Here is a 17,676-nt window from a genome sequence, read left to right as displayed (position 1 = left end):
CGGGACTGGAAGGCACGGCTGGAACACGGGACTGGAAGGCACGGCTGGAACACGGGACTGGAAGGCACGGCTGGAACACGGGACTGGAAGGCACGGCTGGAACACGGGACTGGAAGGCACGGCTAACAGAGACAATCTTGAGACACAGCAAAGGATGCATGGAGCCTAGGAACCTAAGGTGATGCTGGCAATAACCAGCAAACACAATAGACGCAAAGGCGTCTTACCCGGTCAGATGCAGAGAGAAATACCCGACGGGTGGCGCCATATTGGGGGTGGAGCCAGCGGTCATGACCTCCCAGATGCCCCGGCAATGAGAGGAGCATGTCTGCGCATGCACAGACCGCCAAAGGGACGAACACCAGGGAATCCAGACCGAGAGGAGCGAGGAGGAGTGTCGGGAGCACGCCGGCCGGAGAGGTAAGTATTGGGTGGCATAACAGATTCATTTATGCAGGCAATGGCCTCATTGAATATTCCATCTACAGTTGTGGGTAATTCGCTACTAAACAGCTTTTAGATGGATTAGAAATCTCCATCAATGAAGCAAGCGGTGTATCTACACCCCAAACGCTATCCACACTGCACCGTGCAATTTAATCTTTACACTCCCCATCATTAGGTATCACACAAGGAACTCTGCTACTTAAAAAAGAAAAGGTCTCTCCCAATTCTACATACAGGGAATTGGGAAGGTGATTTGGAAGAGCTGAATAATAGACTAATTTCTCATCTGAATAATTGTTGCTCATATAAATAATTTGACCAACCAATGAGAATCACACTAACAAAAAAGAATGACAAATAAAGGATCTGATGGGGACATCAATCTGATAAAATATAGGGAGAGATATGAGATTTCAAACTCATATAAAATATAGGGAACAGCACAACAGATCATCTGATAGGGTGGGGAAGTGTGTTTGGAGAGGGGAGGACAAAACACACTTTTTGATACACTTTCATAGGGGCATAGCACCTGTCAGATTAAGTTGCGTAATCAACACATCAGCAAACATCATTGCTCAATGAGCCTGTATCACTAGTCATCCAGGATAACAGCACAATATGTTACAGTAAACTCACAAGTCAATATTACAGGCTTATACCAACAAAAGTCTGTATTTTCTTGGCCAACCAGAAAAACACACATATATATGTTGACATTTGAATGTAACAGCCTCCTGGCTTACTGAAAATAGACATATGGTTAATTAAGATAAAATGCTGTGTTGTCACAACACCATTGAAGGCACCAAGTGGAGTGCCTCGTAAAAAAAATTAAAGTGTAGTTTATGTACTCCTACACTTATAAAGGCTTTGCACAAAGTGCACAGTCAGGAAAAATTATAAGGAGGATCAATCATAAACCCTTCAAGGCAACAACTGGAGAGACCCATTTAGATATTGAACATTAAAAATACTCTATGTGCTGCTGTCATCTGGTAGTGTGGAAAAGTGGGGGCTAATCCAGACTTTGTTCATTTTTGAGAGAGAGCATTCTCTGTTGACAAGCGAAATCTCCTGTTATGACCCTTCCCGGCGGCACTAAAAACCTGCTCACACAAGATGCAAGCAGCAAGGCATAGAGAGACAGCTTATACCAGGTGTCCAGCTTTAAGACCCAATAGTTGAAGTTCGCAGAGGAATTAGGGAGTATGCTGGTTTGGTCAGCCAGGTATTGCTTGACCATTTTTAAAAACATTTTCCTCCTTGTCAAAAAATACTTGGTCACTGGGCCCTGGATCCTAGGATGGTGTAATTAAATTGGACCAAGTCTTTGACAATGTACCCCTGCCTCTGCTGTGTGTATTCCTTGCTTCTCTTTCTTGGTTGGGCAAGGAAGCTTACCCCCTGCCACTAGCGTTGTCTGATGGGAATTTTTTCAACATATTTTCCACAATGGCCTACTGGTACAGCAGAATTGTAGAAGACCTCTCCACCTCAGGAAGTAGAGATGAAAAGTTTTCCTTGTAGCATGGGTCTGGCAGTGAAAACAACCAGTACTCATTTTTGGACAAGATAAATATAAAGGAAGGGTCACAGTAAAGGCGACGCTGCATAATATCAGTCATATGTGAAAAGATCCCTACAGCCAACACTTCCCAAATTCTACCATGGTGACTACTTTATCTCCTCTTCACTCTTCCTTATCAGCCTATCCATATAGGAGAAACAGGACAAAGCTTGTGTGGGTACTAGCCTATATTGTGCAACCAGATCCTGTTCCTCGTCTTCATTGTTATTCAATCCTAGCTGAGCAGATGGAATGAGGCTGGGCTGGGTAGGATCTCCCTGACTCATGTCTTCCTCCATCTCCACATGCATAGCTTTACATTTAATTTTCAGCAGCTACTGTTTAAGTAGACACAGAAGCGGGATCATTGCACAGACTATGGTCTTTTCGCCGCTTACTATCTTTGTCGACTCCTCAAAGTTTTGGAGCACATCACAAATGTCAGACATCCATGCCCAATATTTAGTGGTTACATGCAGAGTTGGCTCAAAGTACTGAAGGGTGTGTTGGAACTGGTATTGCACAACTGGCCTCTGCTGCTCACAAAGCCTTACCAGTATGTGCAGCGTGGAGTTCCAGCATGTGGTCATGTCGTATACCATTCGGTGAGTTGGCACTTGCATGCGCAGCTGCAGCATTGCCAGAGCGGCAGCAACTTTAGCAGGCTTGCCGAAATGAGCACTGATTCCGCGTACCTTGATCAGAGGCTCTGGCAAACCTGGCTGAATGCTGTGCTGGGTTAATGATTTGCCTACTCATAGTGCATCATAATGTGCAAGGACAGGTGCAAGGTGGGAGGCATCTGCACTAGTGTCATGAAGGGGATTGGAAAGCACCTAGCACAGGAGAAGAGGCAGTGGTGACATGCTTGATTCTGCTTATGGCAGTTAGGCTTTTAGTGGTCAGGTCTCAGAACACTCTTTAAAAAAGTTCAAGACAGGGTAATTCCTAACTGTTTGACAGAGAAATTTACGAGTGCCGGTACTCTACGGAACAGTTGCCTGCATTTTCCCTCGTCACCCCACTGCCTCTTTCTGCCTGTTTTGCTGATGCATCCCCCGCAGAGCTTCTGGCCTCACTCTGCATCTTGGGCCAGAGACTTTGTCACCCACCACCTCATCTTCCTCTCTCACATCCTGGTCCTCCTGACTTGGTGACTTAACAACTTGACTTATCAACTGTGCCTCATCATCATCTTCCTACTTAGTCAAAATGTGGGTGCTCGAAGTTTTGTACATCACTAAACAGAATGTCCTCTTGAAATATGCAGGTTGAGAGGCCACAATCAAGAAATTATGTTGTAAGGAGCTTCTTTGTGTGTCCTAGTGTGGGATCACTAAGCTCCTGGGACTCGACATGAAAATAGGATCAAGGTGAGGATTAAGTTATCCAGATGATAAGATTGGACCGTATAAAAGACTGGGTGGTGCTATCTATCATGCTGGAAGCATTATCTGCTAGCCAACTGACCACCTGTTCGCACTGTTCTGGTTTCAGAAGTGGTGTACCTTACCTTCCTGCAAAGTGGGACAGAAACCTAGGTGACGTGGATGGGTGTGGTTCTTGTGCTTAAGCAACAGGCATAGTCGCATTCACCCCATGTCTTCGGCATCTACGTACACCATCATTAGCACCTCCACAAATTTTCTAATTGCTATGTCTCTGGAAACCAAATTTATTTTAGCAAAAAAATAAATAAATAAATTGGTCACCTGTAGCAGTCAAAGCATTTTTTTTAGCTTAATATCACCATAATATATCACAAAACATGTAAAAGTTTATGGATGACAAATTCAATCCAGAAAAATTTCTCAACGCTTATGTGGAGTTTTATATACCACAGAAAAGCACCTCAAAGCATGTAATACTTTATGGATAACACTATAGTCTATTTTTTCACCCCCCCCCCCCCCCCCCCAAAAAAAAAAAAAAAAAAGAAACAATGTGGTAACCTGCTGCTGTTATATATTTAGCAATGGACTGCAAATCACTGTATTCAGCCAATCCCTCTGCTCATGCAACTGTCCCTCGCTGGGATAAATGCAGAATGTATCTTATACAAACAACAGAGCACAGTATTAGCCCTTACAAGGACTGTTAATATGATGATTCAGCATCAGCACCAGTATCAACACTACAGGACTCTGATCCATTATGCTGTGCACACACAGGCCTGTACAACCCCTCTCTTCCTCCAATAAAAAATTGTCCCTGAGCTGTGCAGTGACATCATTGTGCTGAGCATGGTGGTTATATTATACAATATGGCCAGCCAATCACAGTAATGCCACTACCAAGATGGCTATGGCATTACTGACTGGCAGGCAATCCCCTGCATGTTTATTGGCTGTGTAACAGACATCAAACTTATGAAGTGGGGGTTTGAACTTAAAATCCGAGCAACGGCTAATGCACACCGAGTATTTCCAAGCACTCAGATACTCAAGTGATATCCAAGTATCACGGAGCACGTTCGCTCATCCCTAGTAATTATTCTTTCTCATTTAATATGACCATCTGTTATGTTTTTGTGCAATTTGTCAATAACATATGTAGTGTCTCCCAGTCAGTTATTTTTTATGGTGAACAAAATACAATTTTCTAATAATTTATTTTTCACACTCTAGTGTAGGTATGATAATGGTTTCTCTGTGTGGGATTTTTGATGCTTAAAGGGGATGGCCACTACCTGGACAATCCCTTCTCACTGGAAAAGGAAAGATTGATCCAGCTTCTACTCTACAAATCCAAGACATGTTTAAAATGATAAATTCTTTATTTTTTGAAAGTTAAAATTTAATATCAAAAAGTATTTTTTTCTTTCTTGGTTGAAACATGTGGGAAAAATGTATTTAAAAATCATAGGGAAAAGACTAGTAGAATACCAAATGCATTTCGAAAGCAATTGTGTTCTTTAACTTGTTTCACTGTCTCCACTTTTGGACATATCAAACAATAAGGCTGCCGTCACACTAGCAGTATTTGGTCAGTATTTTACATCAGTATTTGTAAGCCAAAACCAGGAGTGGGTGATAAATGCAGAAGTGGTGCATATATTTCTATTATACTTTTCCTCTAATTGTTCTACTCCTGATTTTGGCTTACAAATACTGAAGTAAAATACTGACCAAATACGGCTAGTGTGACGTCAGCCTAAGTCAGAGAGCAGCAGTGGCCCTGCCTTCCTGTTGATGTTCAATATATCCGAAGGAGTAGTGAAGCCAGCTCTGAAATAGGGCCAACATGAGGAATGACCAGGGCTTAAACTAGTAATGGGCAACCCCTTTAAGAAATACATTTTTTGGTTAAAGCATTTCCAACATTCTTTACATGAAAAAGACTTCACCCCTTTGTGACTTTTCTGATGTTAAAGAGTTGATTTTAGTGTAAAACATTTAATACATTCTGAACATGAAAAAGGCTTCTCTCCGTGTGAATTCTTTGGTGACCAAGATGACATGATTTCTTTTCAAAACATTTCCACATTCTGAACATGAAAAAGGTTTCTCTCCTGTGTGGGTTCTCAGTTGGCAGTCAAGATACGCTTTCCAGTTAAAACATTTCCCACATTCTTAACAAGAAAAATATTTCTTCCCTGTGTGGGTTTTCTGGTGCCTAACCAAAGCTGATTTCTTCGTAAAACATTTCCCACATTCTGAACATGAAAAAGGTTTCTCCCCTGTGTGAGTTCTCTGATGTTGGATAAGATTTGTTTTCTCTGTAAAACTTTTTCCACATTCTGAACATAAAAAAGGTTTCTCCCCTCTGTGGGTTCTCTGGTGGCGATCAAGATTCATTCTCCAGTTAAAACATTTCCCACATTCTGAACAAGAAAAATACTTCTCTGGTCTGTGGGTTCTCTGGTGGCTATTAAGATTTGTTTTGCATTTAAAACATTTCCCACATTCTGAACATGAAAAAGCCTTCTCCTCTGTGTGGGTTCTTTGATGTGTAACAAGATGGCATTTCTGGTTAAAACATTTACCACATTTTGAACATGAAAATGGCTTCTCCCCTGTGTGAGTTCTCTGGTGCTTAACCAAATCTGATTTCTGTGTAAAACATTTCCCACATTCTGTACATGAAAAAGCCTTCTCCCCTGTGTGGGTTCTTTGGTGTATACCAAGATTGTATTTGTAGTTAAAACATTTCCCACATTCTGAACATGAAAATGGTTTCTCCCCTGTGTGAGTTATCTGGTGCTTAACAAAAGGTGATTTGTGTGTAAAACATTTCCCACATTCTGTACATGAAAAAGCCTTCTCCCCTGTGTGGGTTCTTTGGTGAATACCAAGATTGTATTTGTAGTTAAAACATTTCCCACATTCTGAACATGAAAAAGGCTTCTCTGGTCTGTGGGTTCTCTGGTGGCTATTAAGATTTGTTTTGCATTTAAAACATTTCCCACATTCTGAACATGAAAAAGCCATCTCCTCTGTGTGGGTTCTTTGGTGTCTAACAAGATGGCATTTCTGGTTAAAACATTTACCACATTTTGAACATGAAAAAGGCTTCTCCCCTGTGTGAGTTCTCTGGTGCTTAACAAAATGTGATTTCTGTGTAAAACATTTCTCACATTCTGTGCATGAAAAAGCCTTCTCCTCTGTGTGGGTTCTTTGATGTGTAACAAGATGGCATTTCTGGTTAAAACATTTACCACATTTTGAACATGAAAATGGCTTCTCCCCTGTGTGAGTTCTCTGGTGCTTAACCAAATCTGATTTCTGTGTAAAACATTTCCCACATTCTGTACATGAAAAAGGCTTCCTTGATTTAGAAGTATTTTTGTTTTTAATGCTTATTTTGTGATTTTCCTTAGTTGTCGCTAATGAATCAGAAGACAGGACCTGTTTCAAAAGATTAGATGAGAGATCTTTGCTGTGAAGGGATGATGGTATAACTGGAGTAATGGCATTAACTTCAATTGTATCCAGTGGTATCCCAAAATCATCTGATTTAAAAATTGAAGATGTCAGCTGTTTCTCTGATCTCCGGATACAGTCATCTGTCAAGATATAAGCCAATAATTATTTTTGAATAAAATAACTTTGAATGTCATTTAATATTTCTACTTAAACTGTCTGTAAAAATGGCAAGTTATGTAAAAATACTGAATTCTTAACCAAGACAATGACAGCTCACAGTCTAAACCATTGGATTGTGGTGTTCAACTGTTTGTTCATTCTGCCTCCCAAATATGGAATAAAAAGCCACAATTAAATGTTATGTGGACTAACATAATACCAATAAAACCTTCTATTCCTCTAACAAAAAACAAGTCCCCAATCAGGCCCATCATCTGTCAGTGGAAAAACAGAGGTTTCCTGTTATGGCTGGCAATCAGGCAACACAGCGTGCAGTAATCAGCGCACATACAGAGATCTGGCAATAACCCAAAACAATAGGACGAGCTCTGAGACGTGGAATCTCTGTAGACTGCAGTACCTGATCTATCCTCACACAACTGAAGCAGCAGTGGATTGCGCCTATCAACTACCTATGCAACTCGGCACTGCCTGAGGAGCTGACTAGCCTGAAGATAGAAATACAAGCCTGACTTACCTCAGAGAAATACCCCAAAGGAATAGGCAGCCCCCACATATAATGACTGTTAGCAAGATGAAAAGACAAACGTAGGAATGAAATAGATTCAGCAAAGTGAGGCCCGATATTCTAGACAGAGCGAGGATAGCAAAGAGAACTATGCAGTCTACAAAAAACCCTAAAACGAAAACCACGCAAAGGGGCAAAAAGACCCACCGTGCCGAACTAACAGCACGGCGGTGCACCCCTTTGCTTCTCAGAGCTTCCAGCAAAAGTTAATAGCAAGCTGGACAGAAAAAACAGAAAACAAACTAGAAGCACTTATCTAGCAGAGCAGCAGGCCCAAGGAAAGATGCAGTAGCTCAGATCCAACACTGGAACATTGACAAGGAGCAAGGAAGACAGACTCAGGTGGAGCTAAATAGCAAGGCAGCCAACGAGCTCACCAAAACACCTGAGGGAGGAAGCCCAGAGACTGCAATACCACTTGTGACCACAGAAGTGAACTCAGCCACAGAATTCACAACAGTACCCCCCCCTTGAGGAGGGGTCACCGAACCCTCACCAGAACCCCCAGGCCGACCAGGATGAGCCACATGAAAGGCACGAACAAGATCTGGGGCATGGACATCAGAGGCAAAAACCCAGGAATTATCTTCCTGAGCATAACCCTTCCATTTGACCAGATACTGGAGTTTCCGTCTAGAGACACGAGAATCCAAAATCTTCTCCACAATATACTCCAATTCCCCCTCCACCAAAACAGGGGCAGGAGGCTCCACAGATGGAACCATAGGTGCCACGTATCTCCTCAACAACGACCTATGGAATACATTATGTATGGAAAAGGAGTCTGGGAGGGTCAGACGAAAAGACACCGGATTGAGAATCTCAGAAATCCTATACGGACCAATAAAACGAGGTTTAAATTTAGGAGAGGAAACCTTCATAGGTATATGACGAGAAGATAACCAAACCAGATCCCCAACACGAAGTCGGGGTCCCACACGGCGTCTGCGATTAGCGAAAAGCTGAGCCTTCTCCTGGGACAAGGTCAAATTGTCCACTACCTGAGTCCAGATCTGCTGCAACCTGTCCACCACATAATCCACACCAGGACAGTCCGAAGACTCAACCTGTCCTGAAGAGAAACGAGGATGGAACCCAGAATTGCAGAAAAATGGAGAGACCAAGGTAGCCGAGCTGGCCCGATTATTAAGGGCGAACTCAGCCAACGGCAAAAATGACACCCAATCATCCTGGTCAGCGGAAACAAAACATCTCAGATATGTTTCCAAGGTCTGATTGGTTCGTTCGGTCTGGCCATTAGTCTGAGGATGGAAGGCCGAGGAAAAAGATAGGTCAATGCCCATCCTACCACAAAAGGCTCGCCAGAACCTCGAGACAAACTGGGAACCTCTGTCAGAAACAATATTCTCAGGAATGCCATGTAAACGAACCACATGCTGGAAGAACAAAGGCACCAAATCAGAGGAGGAAGGCAATTTAACCAAGGGCACCAGATGGACCATTTTAGAAAAGCGATCACAGACCACCCAAATGACAGACATTTTTTGAGAAACGGGAAGGTCAGAAATGAAATCCATCGAAATATGTGTCCAAGGCCTCTTCGGGACCGGCAAGGGCAAAAGCAACCCACTGGCACGTGAACAGCAGGGCTTAGCCCTAGCACAAATTCCACAGGACTGCACAAAAGCACGCACATCCCGTGACAGAGATGGCCACCAGAAGGATCTAGCAACCAACTCCCTGGTACCAAAGATTCCTGGATGACCGGCCAGCACCGAACAATGAAGTTCAGAGATAACTTTACTAGTCCACCTATCAGGGACGAACAGTTTCTCGGCCGGACAACGATCAGGTTTATTAGCCTGAAATTTCTGCAACACTCTCCGCAAATCAGGGGAGATGGCAGACACAATGACTCCTTCCTTGAGGATACTCGTCGGCTCAGATAACCCCGGAGAGTCGGGCACAAAACTCCTAGACAGAGCATCCGCCTTCACATTTTTAGAGCCCGGAAGGTATGAAATCACAAAATCAAAACGAGCAAAAAATAACGACCAACGGGCCTGTCTAGGATTCAAGCGCTTGGCAGACTCAAGATAAGTAAGGTTCTTATGATCAGTCAAAACCACCACGCGATGCTTAGCACCCTCAAGCCAATGACGCCACTCCTCGAATGCCCACTTCATAATTACGCTCAGCAGCAGAAAATTTCCTGGAAAAGAAAGCACATGGTTTGAACACTGAGCAACCAGAACCTCTCTGTGACAAAACCGCCCCTGCACCAATCTCAGAAGCATCAACCTCGACCTGGAACGGAAGAGAAACATCAGGTTGACACAACACAGGGGCACAGCAAAAACGACGCTTCAACTCCTGAAAAGCTTCCACGGCAGCAGAAGACCAATTAACCAAATCAGCACCCTTCTTGGTCAAATCGGTCAATGGTCTGGCAATGCTAGAAAAATTACAGATGAAGCGACGATAAAAATTAGCAAAGCCCAGGAATTTCTGCAGACTTTTTAGAGATGTCGGCTGAGTCCAATCCTGGATGGCCTGAACCTTAACCGGATCCATCTCGATAGTAGAAGGGGAAAAGATGAACCCCAAAAATGAAACTTTCTGCACACCGAAGAGACACTTTGATCCCTTCACGAACAAGGAATTAGCACGCAGTACCTGGAAAACCATTCTGACTTGCTTCACATGAGACTCCCAATCATCTGAGAAGATCAAAATGTCATCCAAGTAAACAATCAAGAATTTATCCAGATACTCACGGAAAATGTCATGCATAAAAGACTGAAAAACAGATGGAGCATTGGCAAGTCCGAACGGCATCACCAGATACTCAAAATGACCCTCGGGCGTATTAAATGCCGTTTTCCATTCATCTCCCTGCCTGATTCTCACCAGATTATACGCACCACGAAGATCAATCTTAGTAAACCAACTAGCCCCCTTAATCCGAGCAAACAAGTCAGAAATCAATGGCAAGGGATACTGAAACTTAACAGTGATCTTATTAAGAAGGCGGTAATCAATACACGGTCTTAGCGAACCATCCTTCTTGGCTACAAAAAAGAACCCTGCTCCCAATGGTGACGACGATGGGCGAATATGTCCCTTCTCCAGGGACTCCTTCACATAACTGCGCATAGCGGTGTGTTCAGGTACGGACAAATTAAATAAACGACCCTTAGGGAATTTACTACCAGGAATCAAATCGATAGCACAATCACAATTCCTATGCGGAGGTAGGGCATCAGACTTGGACTCTTCAAATACATCCTGAAAGTCCGACAAGAACTCTGGGATGTCAGAAGGAATGGATGACGAAATAGACAAAAATGGAACATCACCATGTACTCCCTGACAACCCCAGCTGGTTACCGACATAGAGTTCCAATCCAATACTGGATTATGGGTTTGTAGCCATGGCAACCCCAACACGACCACATCATGCAAATTATGCAGTACCAAAAAGCGAATAACTTCCTGATGTGCAGGAGCCATGCACATGGTCAGCTGGGCCCAGTACTGAGGCTTATTCTTGGCCAAAGGTGTAGCATCAATTCCTCTCAACGGAATAGGACACCGCAAAGGCTCCAAGAAAAATCCACAACGTTTAGCATAATCCAAATCCATCAGATTCAGGGCAGCGCCTGAATCCACAAACGCCATGACAGAATATGATGACAAAGAGCACATTAAAGTAATGGACAAAAGGAATTTGGACTGTACAGTACCAATAACGGCAGAGCTATCGAACCGCCTAGTGCGTTTAGGACAATTAGAAATAGCATGAGTAGAATCACCACAATAGAAACACAGTCTGTTCAGACGTCTGTGTTCGTGCCGTTCTACTTTAGTCATAGTCCTGTCGCACTGCATAGGCTCAGGCTTACTCTCAGACAATACCGCCAGATGGTGCACAGATTTACGCTCGCGCAAGCGACGACCGATCTGAATGGCCAAGGACATAGACTCATTCAAACCAGCAGGCATAGGAAATCCCACCATTACATCCTTAAGAGCTTCAGAGAGACCCTTTCTGAACAAAGCCGCTAGTGCAGATTCATTCCACAGAGTGAGTACTGACCATTTTCTAAATTTCTGACAATATACTTCTACATCATCCTGACCCTGGCATAAAGCCAGCAGATTTTTCTCAGCTTGATCCACTGAATTAGGCTCATCGTAAAGCAATCCCAGCGCCTGGAAAAATGCATCAACATTACTCAATGCAGAATCTCCTGGTGCAAGAGAAAACGCCCAGTCCTGTGGGTCGCCGCGCAAAAAAGAAATAATAATCAAAACCTGTTGAATAGGATTACCAGAAGAATGAGGTTTCAAGGCCAAAAAAAGCTTACAATTATTTCTGAAGCTCAGGAACTTAGTTCTGTCACCAAAAAAACAAATCAGGAATCGGAATTCTTGGTTCTAGCATCGATTTCTGATCAATAGTATCTTGAATCTTTTGTACATTTACAACGAGATTATCCATTGAGGAGCACAGAGCCTGAATATCCATGTCCACAGCTGTGTCCTGAAGCACTCTAATGTCTAGGGGAAAAAAAAGACTGAAGACAGAGCTAAGAAAAAAAAATGATGTCAGGATTTCTTTTTTCCCTCTATTGGAAATCATTGGGTGGCTCCTTGTACTGTTATGGCTGGCAATCAGGCAACACAGCGTGCAGTAATCAGCGCACATACAGAGATCTGGCAATAACCCAAAACAATAGGACGAGCTCTGAGACGTGGAATCTCTGTAGACTGCAGTACCTGATCTATCCTCACACAACTGAAGCAGCAGTGGATTGCGCCTATCAACTACCTATGCAACTCGGCACTGCCTGAGGAGCTGACTAGCCTGAAGATAGAAATACAAGCCTGACTTACCTCAGAGAAATACCCCAAAGGAATAGGCAGCCCCCACATATAATGACTGTTAGCAAGATGAAAAGACAAACGTAGGAATGAAATAGATTCAGCAAAGTGAGGCCCGATATTCTAGACAGAGCGAGGATAGCAAAGAGAACTATGCAGTCTACAAAAAACCCTAAAACGAAAACCACGCAAAGGGGCAAAAAGACCCACCGTGCCGAACTAACAGCACGGCGGTGCACCCCTTTGCTTCTCAGAGCTTCCAGCAAAAGTTAATAGCAAGCTGGACAGAAAAAACAGAAAACAAACTAGAAGCACTTATCTAGCAGAGCAGCAGGCCCAAGGAAAGATGCAGTAGCTCAGATCCAACACTGGAACATTGACAAGGAGCAAGGAAGACAGACTCAGGTGGAGCTAAATAGCAAGGCAGCCAACGAGCTCACCAAAACACCTGAGGGAGGAAGCCCAGAGACTGCAATACCACTTGTGACCACAGAAGTGAACTCAGCCACAGAATTCACAACAGTTTCCACATAATTAGTGGATCAAAGGCTCCTGAAAAGCAACATGGCTTCCATTATCCAATTTAGCAATAACCACTCTCCCAAAGTCAAACTTCCCCCTCGCTTCTGAGCCTTTCAATGTGACCAAACCACATGTAGTTGGCATTACTATAGTGAGAAGAACCCACTTAATTTACAGTGTGTGTGTCTCATGGAGCACAATCAGGTCACTATGTGTTGAGTAATAAAATGGCATATTCGCAATTTGTTTTCTCCCACATCCACTGTGTGCTAAATACCGTAAAGTGCCTATGGAATCAAAAATAGTCACTACTCCAATAGATTAGTTCTCTGAGGGTTAAAATTACCAAAATGGAGTCATTTTATGGGGATGCCTACAGCTCTGGTTTTCTGAAATTTTGTCATTAGGACTTCTGCAGATGGTGTGTCACATCTCTTCTGGAATCTGCTTCTATAACATCACCAGGCGTGTTCTTATTCATATTGCAGGCTGGGCTTGTAATGGAGTAGACATTGGTACCAGAAGCTCTGGACAAAATAGGCTCGATTCAGCCACTAAGATTGGGGTGCATGGGACAAGTAGTACCATCTAGTCTGGCAGTATGGGTGTATGTGCTGTCCAGCTGAAGTAATCTGCTTCCTGATTCAGCCAATTGGATAGCACCATATTCTACAAAAGCTCGAAGCATATTGAAGGAAGCTGCCAGATACAGCCTTGTTCTCTCGTTCAGTCCTCAATGCTCATCTCACGGCTTGTGCATTTGCTTCCTATTGTGATCCCAGCCTGTTTCTTGACTACTCTTACGTCTTCTGATTTTGTATTTTCTCTGCTTTACTGTTTCGGACCAGGCTACCTGACTATTGTTCTTCCCATTTCACACCACTGAACAGCAGGCAATACTGTGGCCCAAGCCAGGGAAGTCTCTATGCAAGCCCAGATCCATGTAGAGGTGTTAAAGGGTGATGAGCAAGACAATCCCTGGGATCAGGAAAATGGAGTTGATAGCGCTAAGCCTGTTCGTGGTGGCCAACTTTTGAGCTGCCAGGTGGCCACAAACACTGCTCCTAATACGTTGTTTCTGCAAGCTGTTCCAGTAAGAAATGGATTCAAATAGCTAAATGGAACTCTTTCCCTTCTCAACCCTAAAATGCGTCCAGGCAGTAAAGTACAACGATATATAGGATATTGTCGGAGACAAGAGAAGCTGTAAAATAATTTGTGAGGTTCATCTGTTTGCTATTACCCTTTGTGAAAGTTAAAAAAAAATGGGCCCTGACTGATTAGGAACACAAAACTGGCTGCAGGAACGGATTATCAGATATTTTGTGAACTAACTACTGTAGTCAAAAACTGTGAATATAGGCAATAACAACATATCTACTGAAATTATCAAACTCAACCATCTTCATCAGTAAAAAATTAGTAACTAGTTGTGAAACCTCTCTGGAGTAGTTACAGTATGGGGCCTGGTGGTTTTAGGATTGAAAACACAATGGAACTTAAGACATGGAGTAAATCCATGAAACCAGGGATCGAGCCATGCCAACATACTCTGCAGGCGTGAATAAACGTACACTGCCATTCAAAAGTTTAGGGTCACTTAGAAATGTCCTTATTTTTTAAAGAAAAGCAGTTTTTTTCCAATGATGCTAACATTAAATGATTCAGAAATACTCTGTATACATTGTTAATGTGGTAAATGACTATTCTAGCTGCAAACGTCTGGTTTGTAATGCAATATCTTCAAAGGTGTATAGAAGCCCATTTCCAACAACCATCACTCCAGTGTTCTTATGGTACTTTGTGTTTACTAACTGTGTAAGAAGGCTAATGGATGGTTAGAATACCCTTGAAAACCCTTGTGCAAGTATGTTAGCACAGCTGAAAACAGTTTTTCTGATTAGAGAACCTATAAACCTGACCTTCCTTTGAGCTAGTTGACAATCTGGAACATTACATTTGTTGGTTCCATTAAACTCTCAAAATGGCCAGAAAAAAAGAACTTTCATGTGAAAATCGACAGTCTAATCTTGTTCTTGGCAATTTCTCGCATGGAATAGCCTTCATTTCTAAGAAACTGAAGATTTCCTACAATCGTGTGTACTACTCCCTTCAGAGGAGAGAGCAAACAGGCTAGCAGTACCAGAGTAGAAAGAGAAGTGGGAGGCCCCGCTGCACAACTGAGCAACAAGACAAGTACATTAGAGTCTGTAGTTAGAGAAATCGATGCCTCACAGGTCCTTAACTGGCAGCTTCACTAAATAGTACACGCAAAATGCCAGGGTCAACATCTACAGTGAAGGGGGGACTTCAGGATGCTGGCCTTCAGGGCAGAGTGGCAAAGAAAAAGCCATTATCTGAGACTCGCTAGTAAAAGTAAAAGATTAATATGGGCAAAATAACACAGACATTGGACAGATTTGAAAAAAGTGTTATGGACAGACGAATCCAAGTTTGAGGTGTTTGGATCACACAGAAGAACATTTGTGAGACGCAGAACAACTGAAAAGATGCTGGAAGAGTGCCTGACGCCATCTGTCAAGCATGGTGGAGGTAATGTGATGGTCTGGGGTTGCTTTGGTGCTGGCAAAGTGGGAGATTTTACAAGGTAAAAGGGATTTTGAATAAGGAAGGCTATCACTCCATTTTGCAACGCCATGCCATACCCTGTGGACAGCGCTTGATTGGAGCCAATTTCGTCCTGCAACAGGACAATGACCCAAAGCACACCTCCAAATTATGCAAGAACCATTTAGGGAAGAAGCAGGCAGCTGGTATTCCATGTGTAATGGAGTGGCCAGCGTAGTCACCAGATCTCAACCATATTGAGCCGTTGTGGGAGCAGCTTGACCGTATGGTACGCAAAAAGTGCCCATCAAGCCAAACCAACTTGTAGGAGGGGCTTCTGAAAGCATGCGGTGAAATTTCTCCAGATTACCTCAGCAATTTAACTGCTAGAATGCCATAGGTCTGCAATGCCGTAATTGCTGCAAAGGGAGCATTCTTTGACGAAAGCAAAGTTTGAAGGAGAAATTTATTATTTCAAATAAAAATCTTTTTTTGGAACCTTGTCAATGTCCGGACTAGATTTTCAATTCATTTGGAAACTCATTTGATTAACCCCTTAAACCCCAAGGGTGGTTTGCACATTAATGACCGGGCCAATTTTTACAATTCTGACCACTGTCCCTTTATGAGGGACAGTGTCCCTTTATCTGGAACAGGGGTGTCAAACTGCATTCCTCAAGGGCTGCAAACAGGTCATGTTTTCAGGATTTCCTTGTACTGCACAAGTGATAATTTAATCACCTACACACATAATGATTACAGCACCTTGTGCAAAGCTAAGGAAATCTTGAAAACACGCATGGTTTGCGGCCCTCGAGGAATGCAGTTTGACACCCGCTGCTCTGGAACGCTTCAACGGATCTTGGCGATTCTGACATTGTTTTCTCGTGACATATTGTACTTCATGATATTGGTAAAATTTCTTTGATATAACTTGCGTTTGAGAAAAAACGGAAATTTGGCAAAAATTTTCAAAATTTCGCAATTTTTGCAAATTTGAATTTTTATGCCCTTAAGTCACAGAGATATGTCACACAAAATACTTAATAAGTAACATTTCCCACACGTCTACTTTACATCAGCACAATTTTGGAACCAAAATATTTTTTTTGTTAGGGAGTTATAAGGGTTAAAAGTTGACCAGCAATTTCTAATTTTTACAACATCAATATTTTTTAGGGACCACATCACATTTGAAGTCATTTTGAGGGGTCTATATGATAGAAAATACCCAAGTGTGACACCATTCTAAAAACTGCACCCCTCAAGGTGCTCAAAATCACATTCAAGAAGTTTATTAACCCTTCAGGTGTTTTACAGGAACTATTGGAATGTTTAAAAAAAAAAAAATGAACATTTAACTTTTTTTCACAAAAAATTTAATTCAGCTCCAATTTGTTTTATTTTACCAAGGGTAACAGGAAAAAAATGGACCACAAAAGTTGTTGTACAATTTGTCCTGAGTACGCCGATACCCCATATGTGGGGGTAAACCACTGTTTGGGTGCAAGGCAGAGCTCGGAAGGGAAGGAGCACCATTTGACTTTTCAATATAAAATTGAATGGAATTGAGATGGGATGCCATGTCGCGTTTGGAGAGCCCCTGATGTGCCTGAACATTGAAATCCCCCACAAGTGACAGCATTATGTAAAGTAGACCCCCTAAGTAACTTATCTAGATGTGTGGTGAGCACTTTGACCCACCAAGGGCTTCACAGAAGTTTATAATGCAGAGCCGTAAAAATAAAAAATAATTTTTTCACAAAAATGATATTTTCGCTCCCAATTTTTTATTTTCCCAAGGGTGAGAAGAAATTGGACCCCAAAAGTTGTTGTGCAATTTGTCCTGAGTACGCTGATACTCGATATGTGGGGGTAAACCACTGTTTGGGCGCATGGCAGAGCTCGGAAGGGAAGGGAAGGAGCGCCGTTTGACTTTTCAATGCAAAATTGACTGGAATTGAGATGGGACACCATGTCGCGTTTGGAGAGCCCCTGATGTGCCTAAACATTGAAACCCCCCACAAGTGACACCATTTTGGAAAGTAGACCCCCTAAGGAACTGATGTGATTTGAGAGCTTTGAACCCCAAGTGTTTCACTACAGTT

The 17,676-nt window shown here is 42.7% G+C and overlaps 1 protein-coding gene across 1 annotated transcript in view; it reads right to left on the bottom strand.

The window, feature by feature from the left end:
* Positions 1–3,967: 3,967 nt before the first annotated feature.
* LOC138663315 (oocyte zinc finger protein XlCOF6-like) overlaps positions 3,968–17,676 on the bottom strand; it is a 46,916-nt gene continuing 33,207 nt past the window's right edge. The window contains exon 7 of the mRNA XM_069749489.1: positions 3,968–7,022. Within this exon, the coding sequence (XP_069605590.1) occupies positions 5,590–7,022 (1,433 nt within the window). The 3' untranslated portion in view covers positions 3,968–5,589. The remainder of the gene's footprint in view (positions 7,023–17,676) is intronic.

This window comes from Ranitomeya imitator, chromosome 2 (assembly GCF_032444005.1).
Source record: "Ranitomeya imitator isolate aRanImi1 chromosome 2, aRanImi1.pri, whole genome shotgun sequence".
Lineage (NCBI taxonomy): Eukaryota > Metazoa > Chordata > Amphibia > Anura > Dendrobatidae > Ranitomeya > Ranitomeya imitator.
The sequence above is the reverse complement of the archived record's forward strand: the minus strand, read 5'-3'. Positions and strand labels throughout refer to the sequence as shown.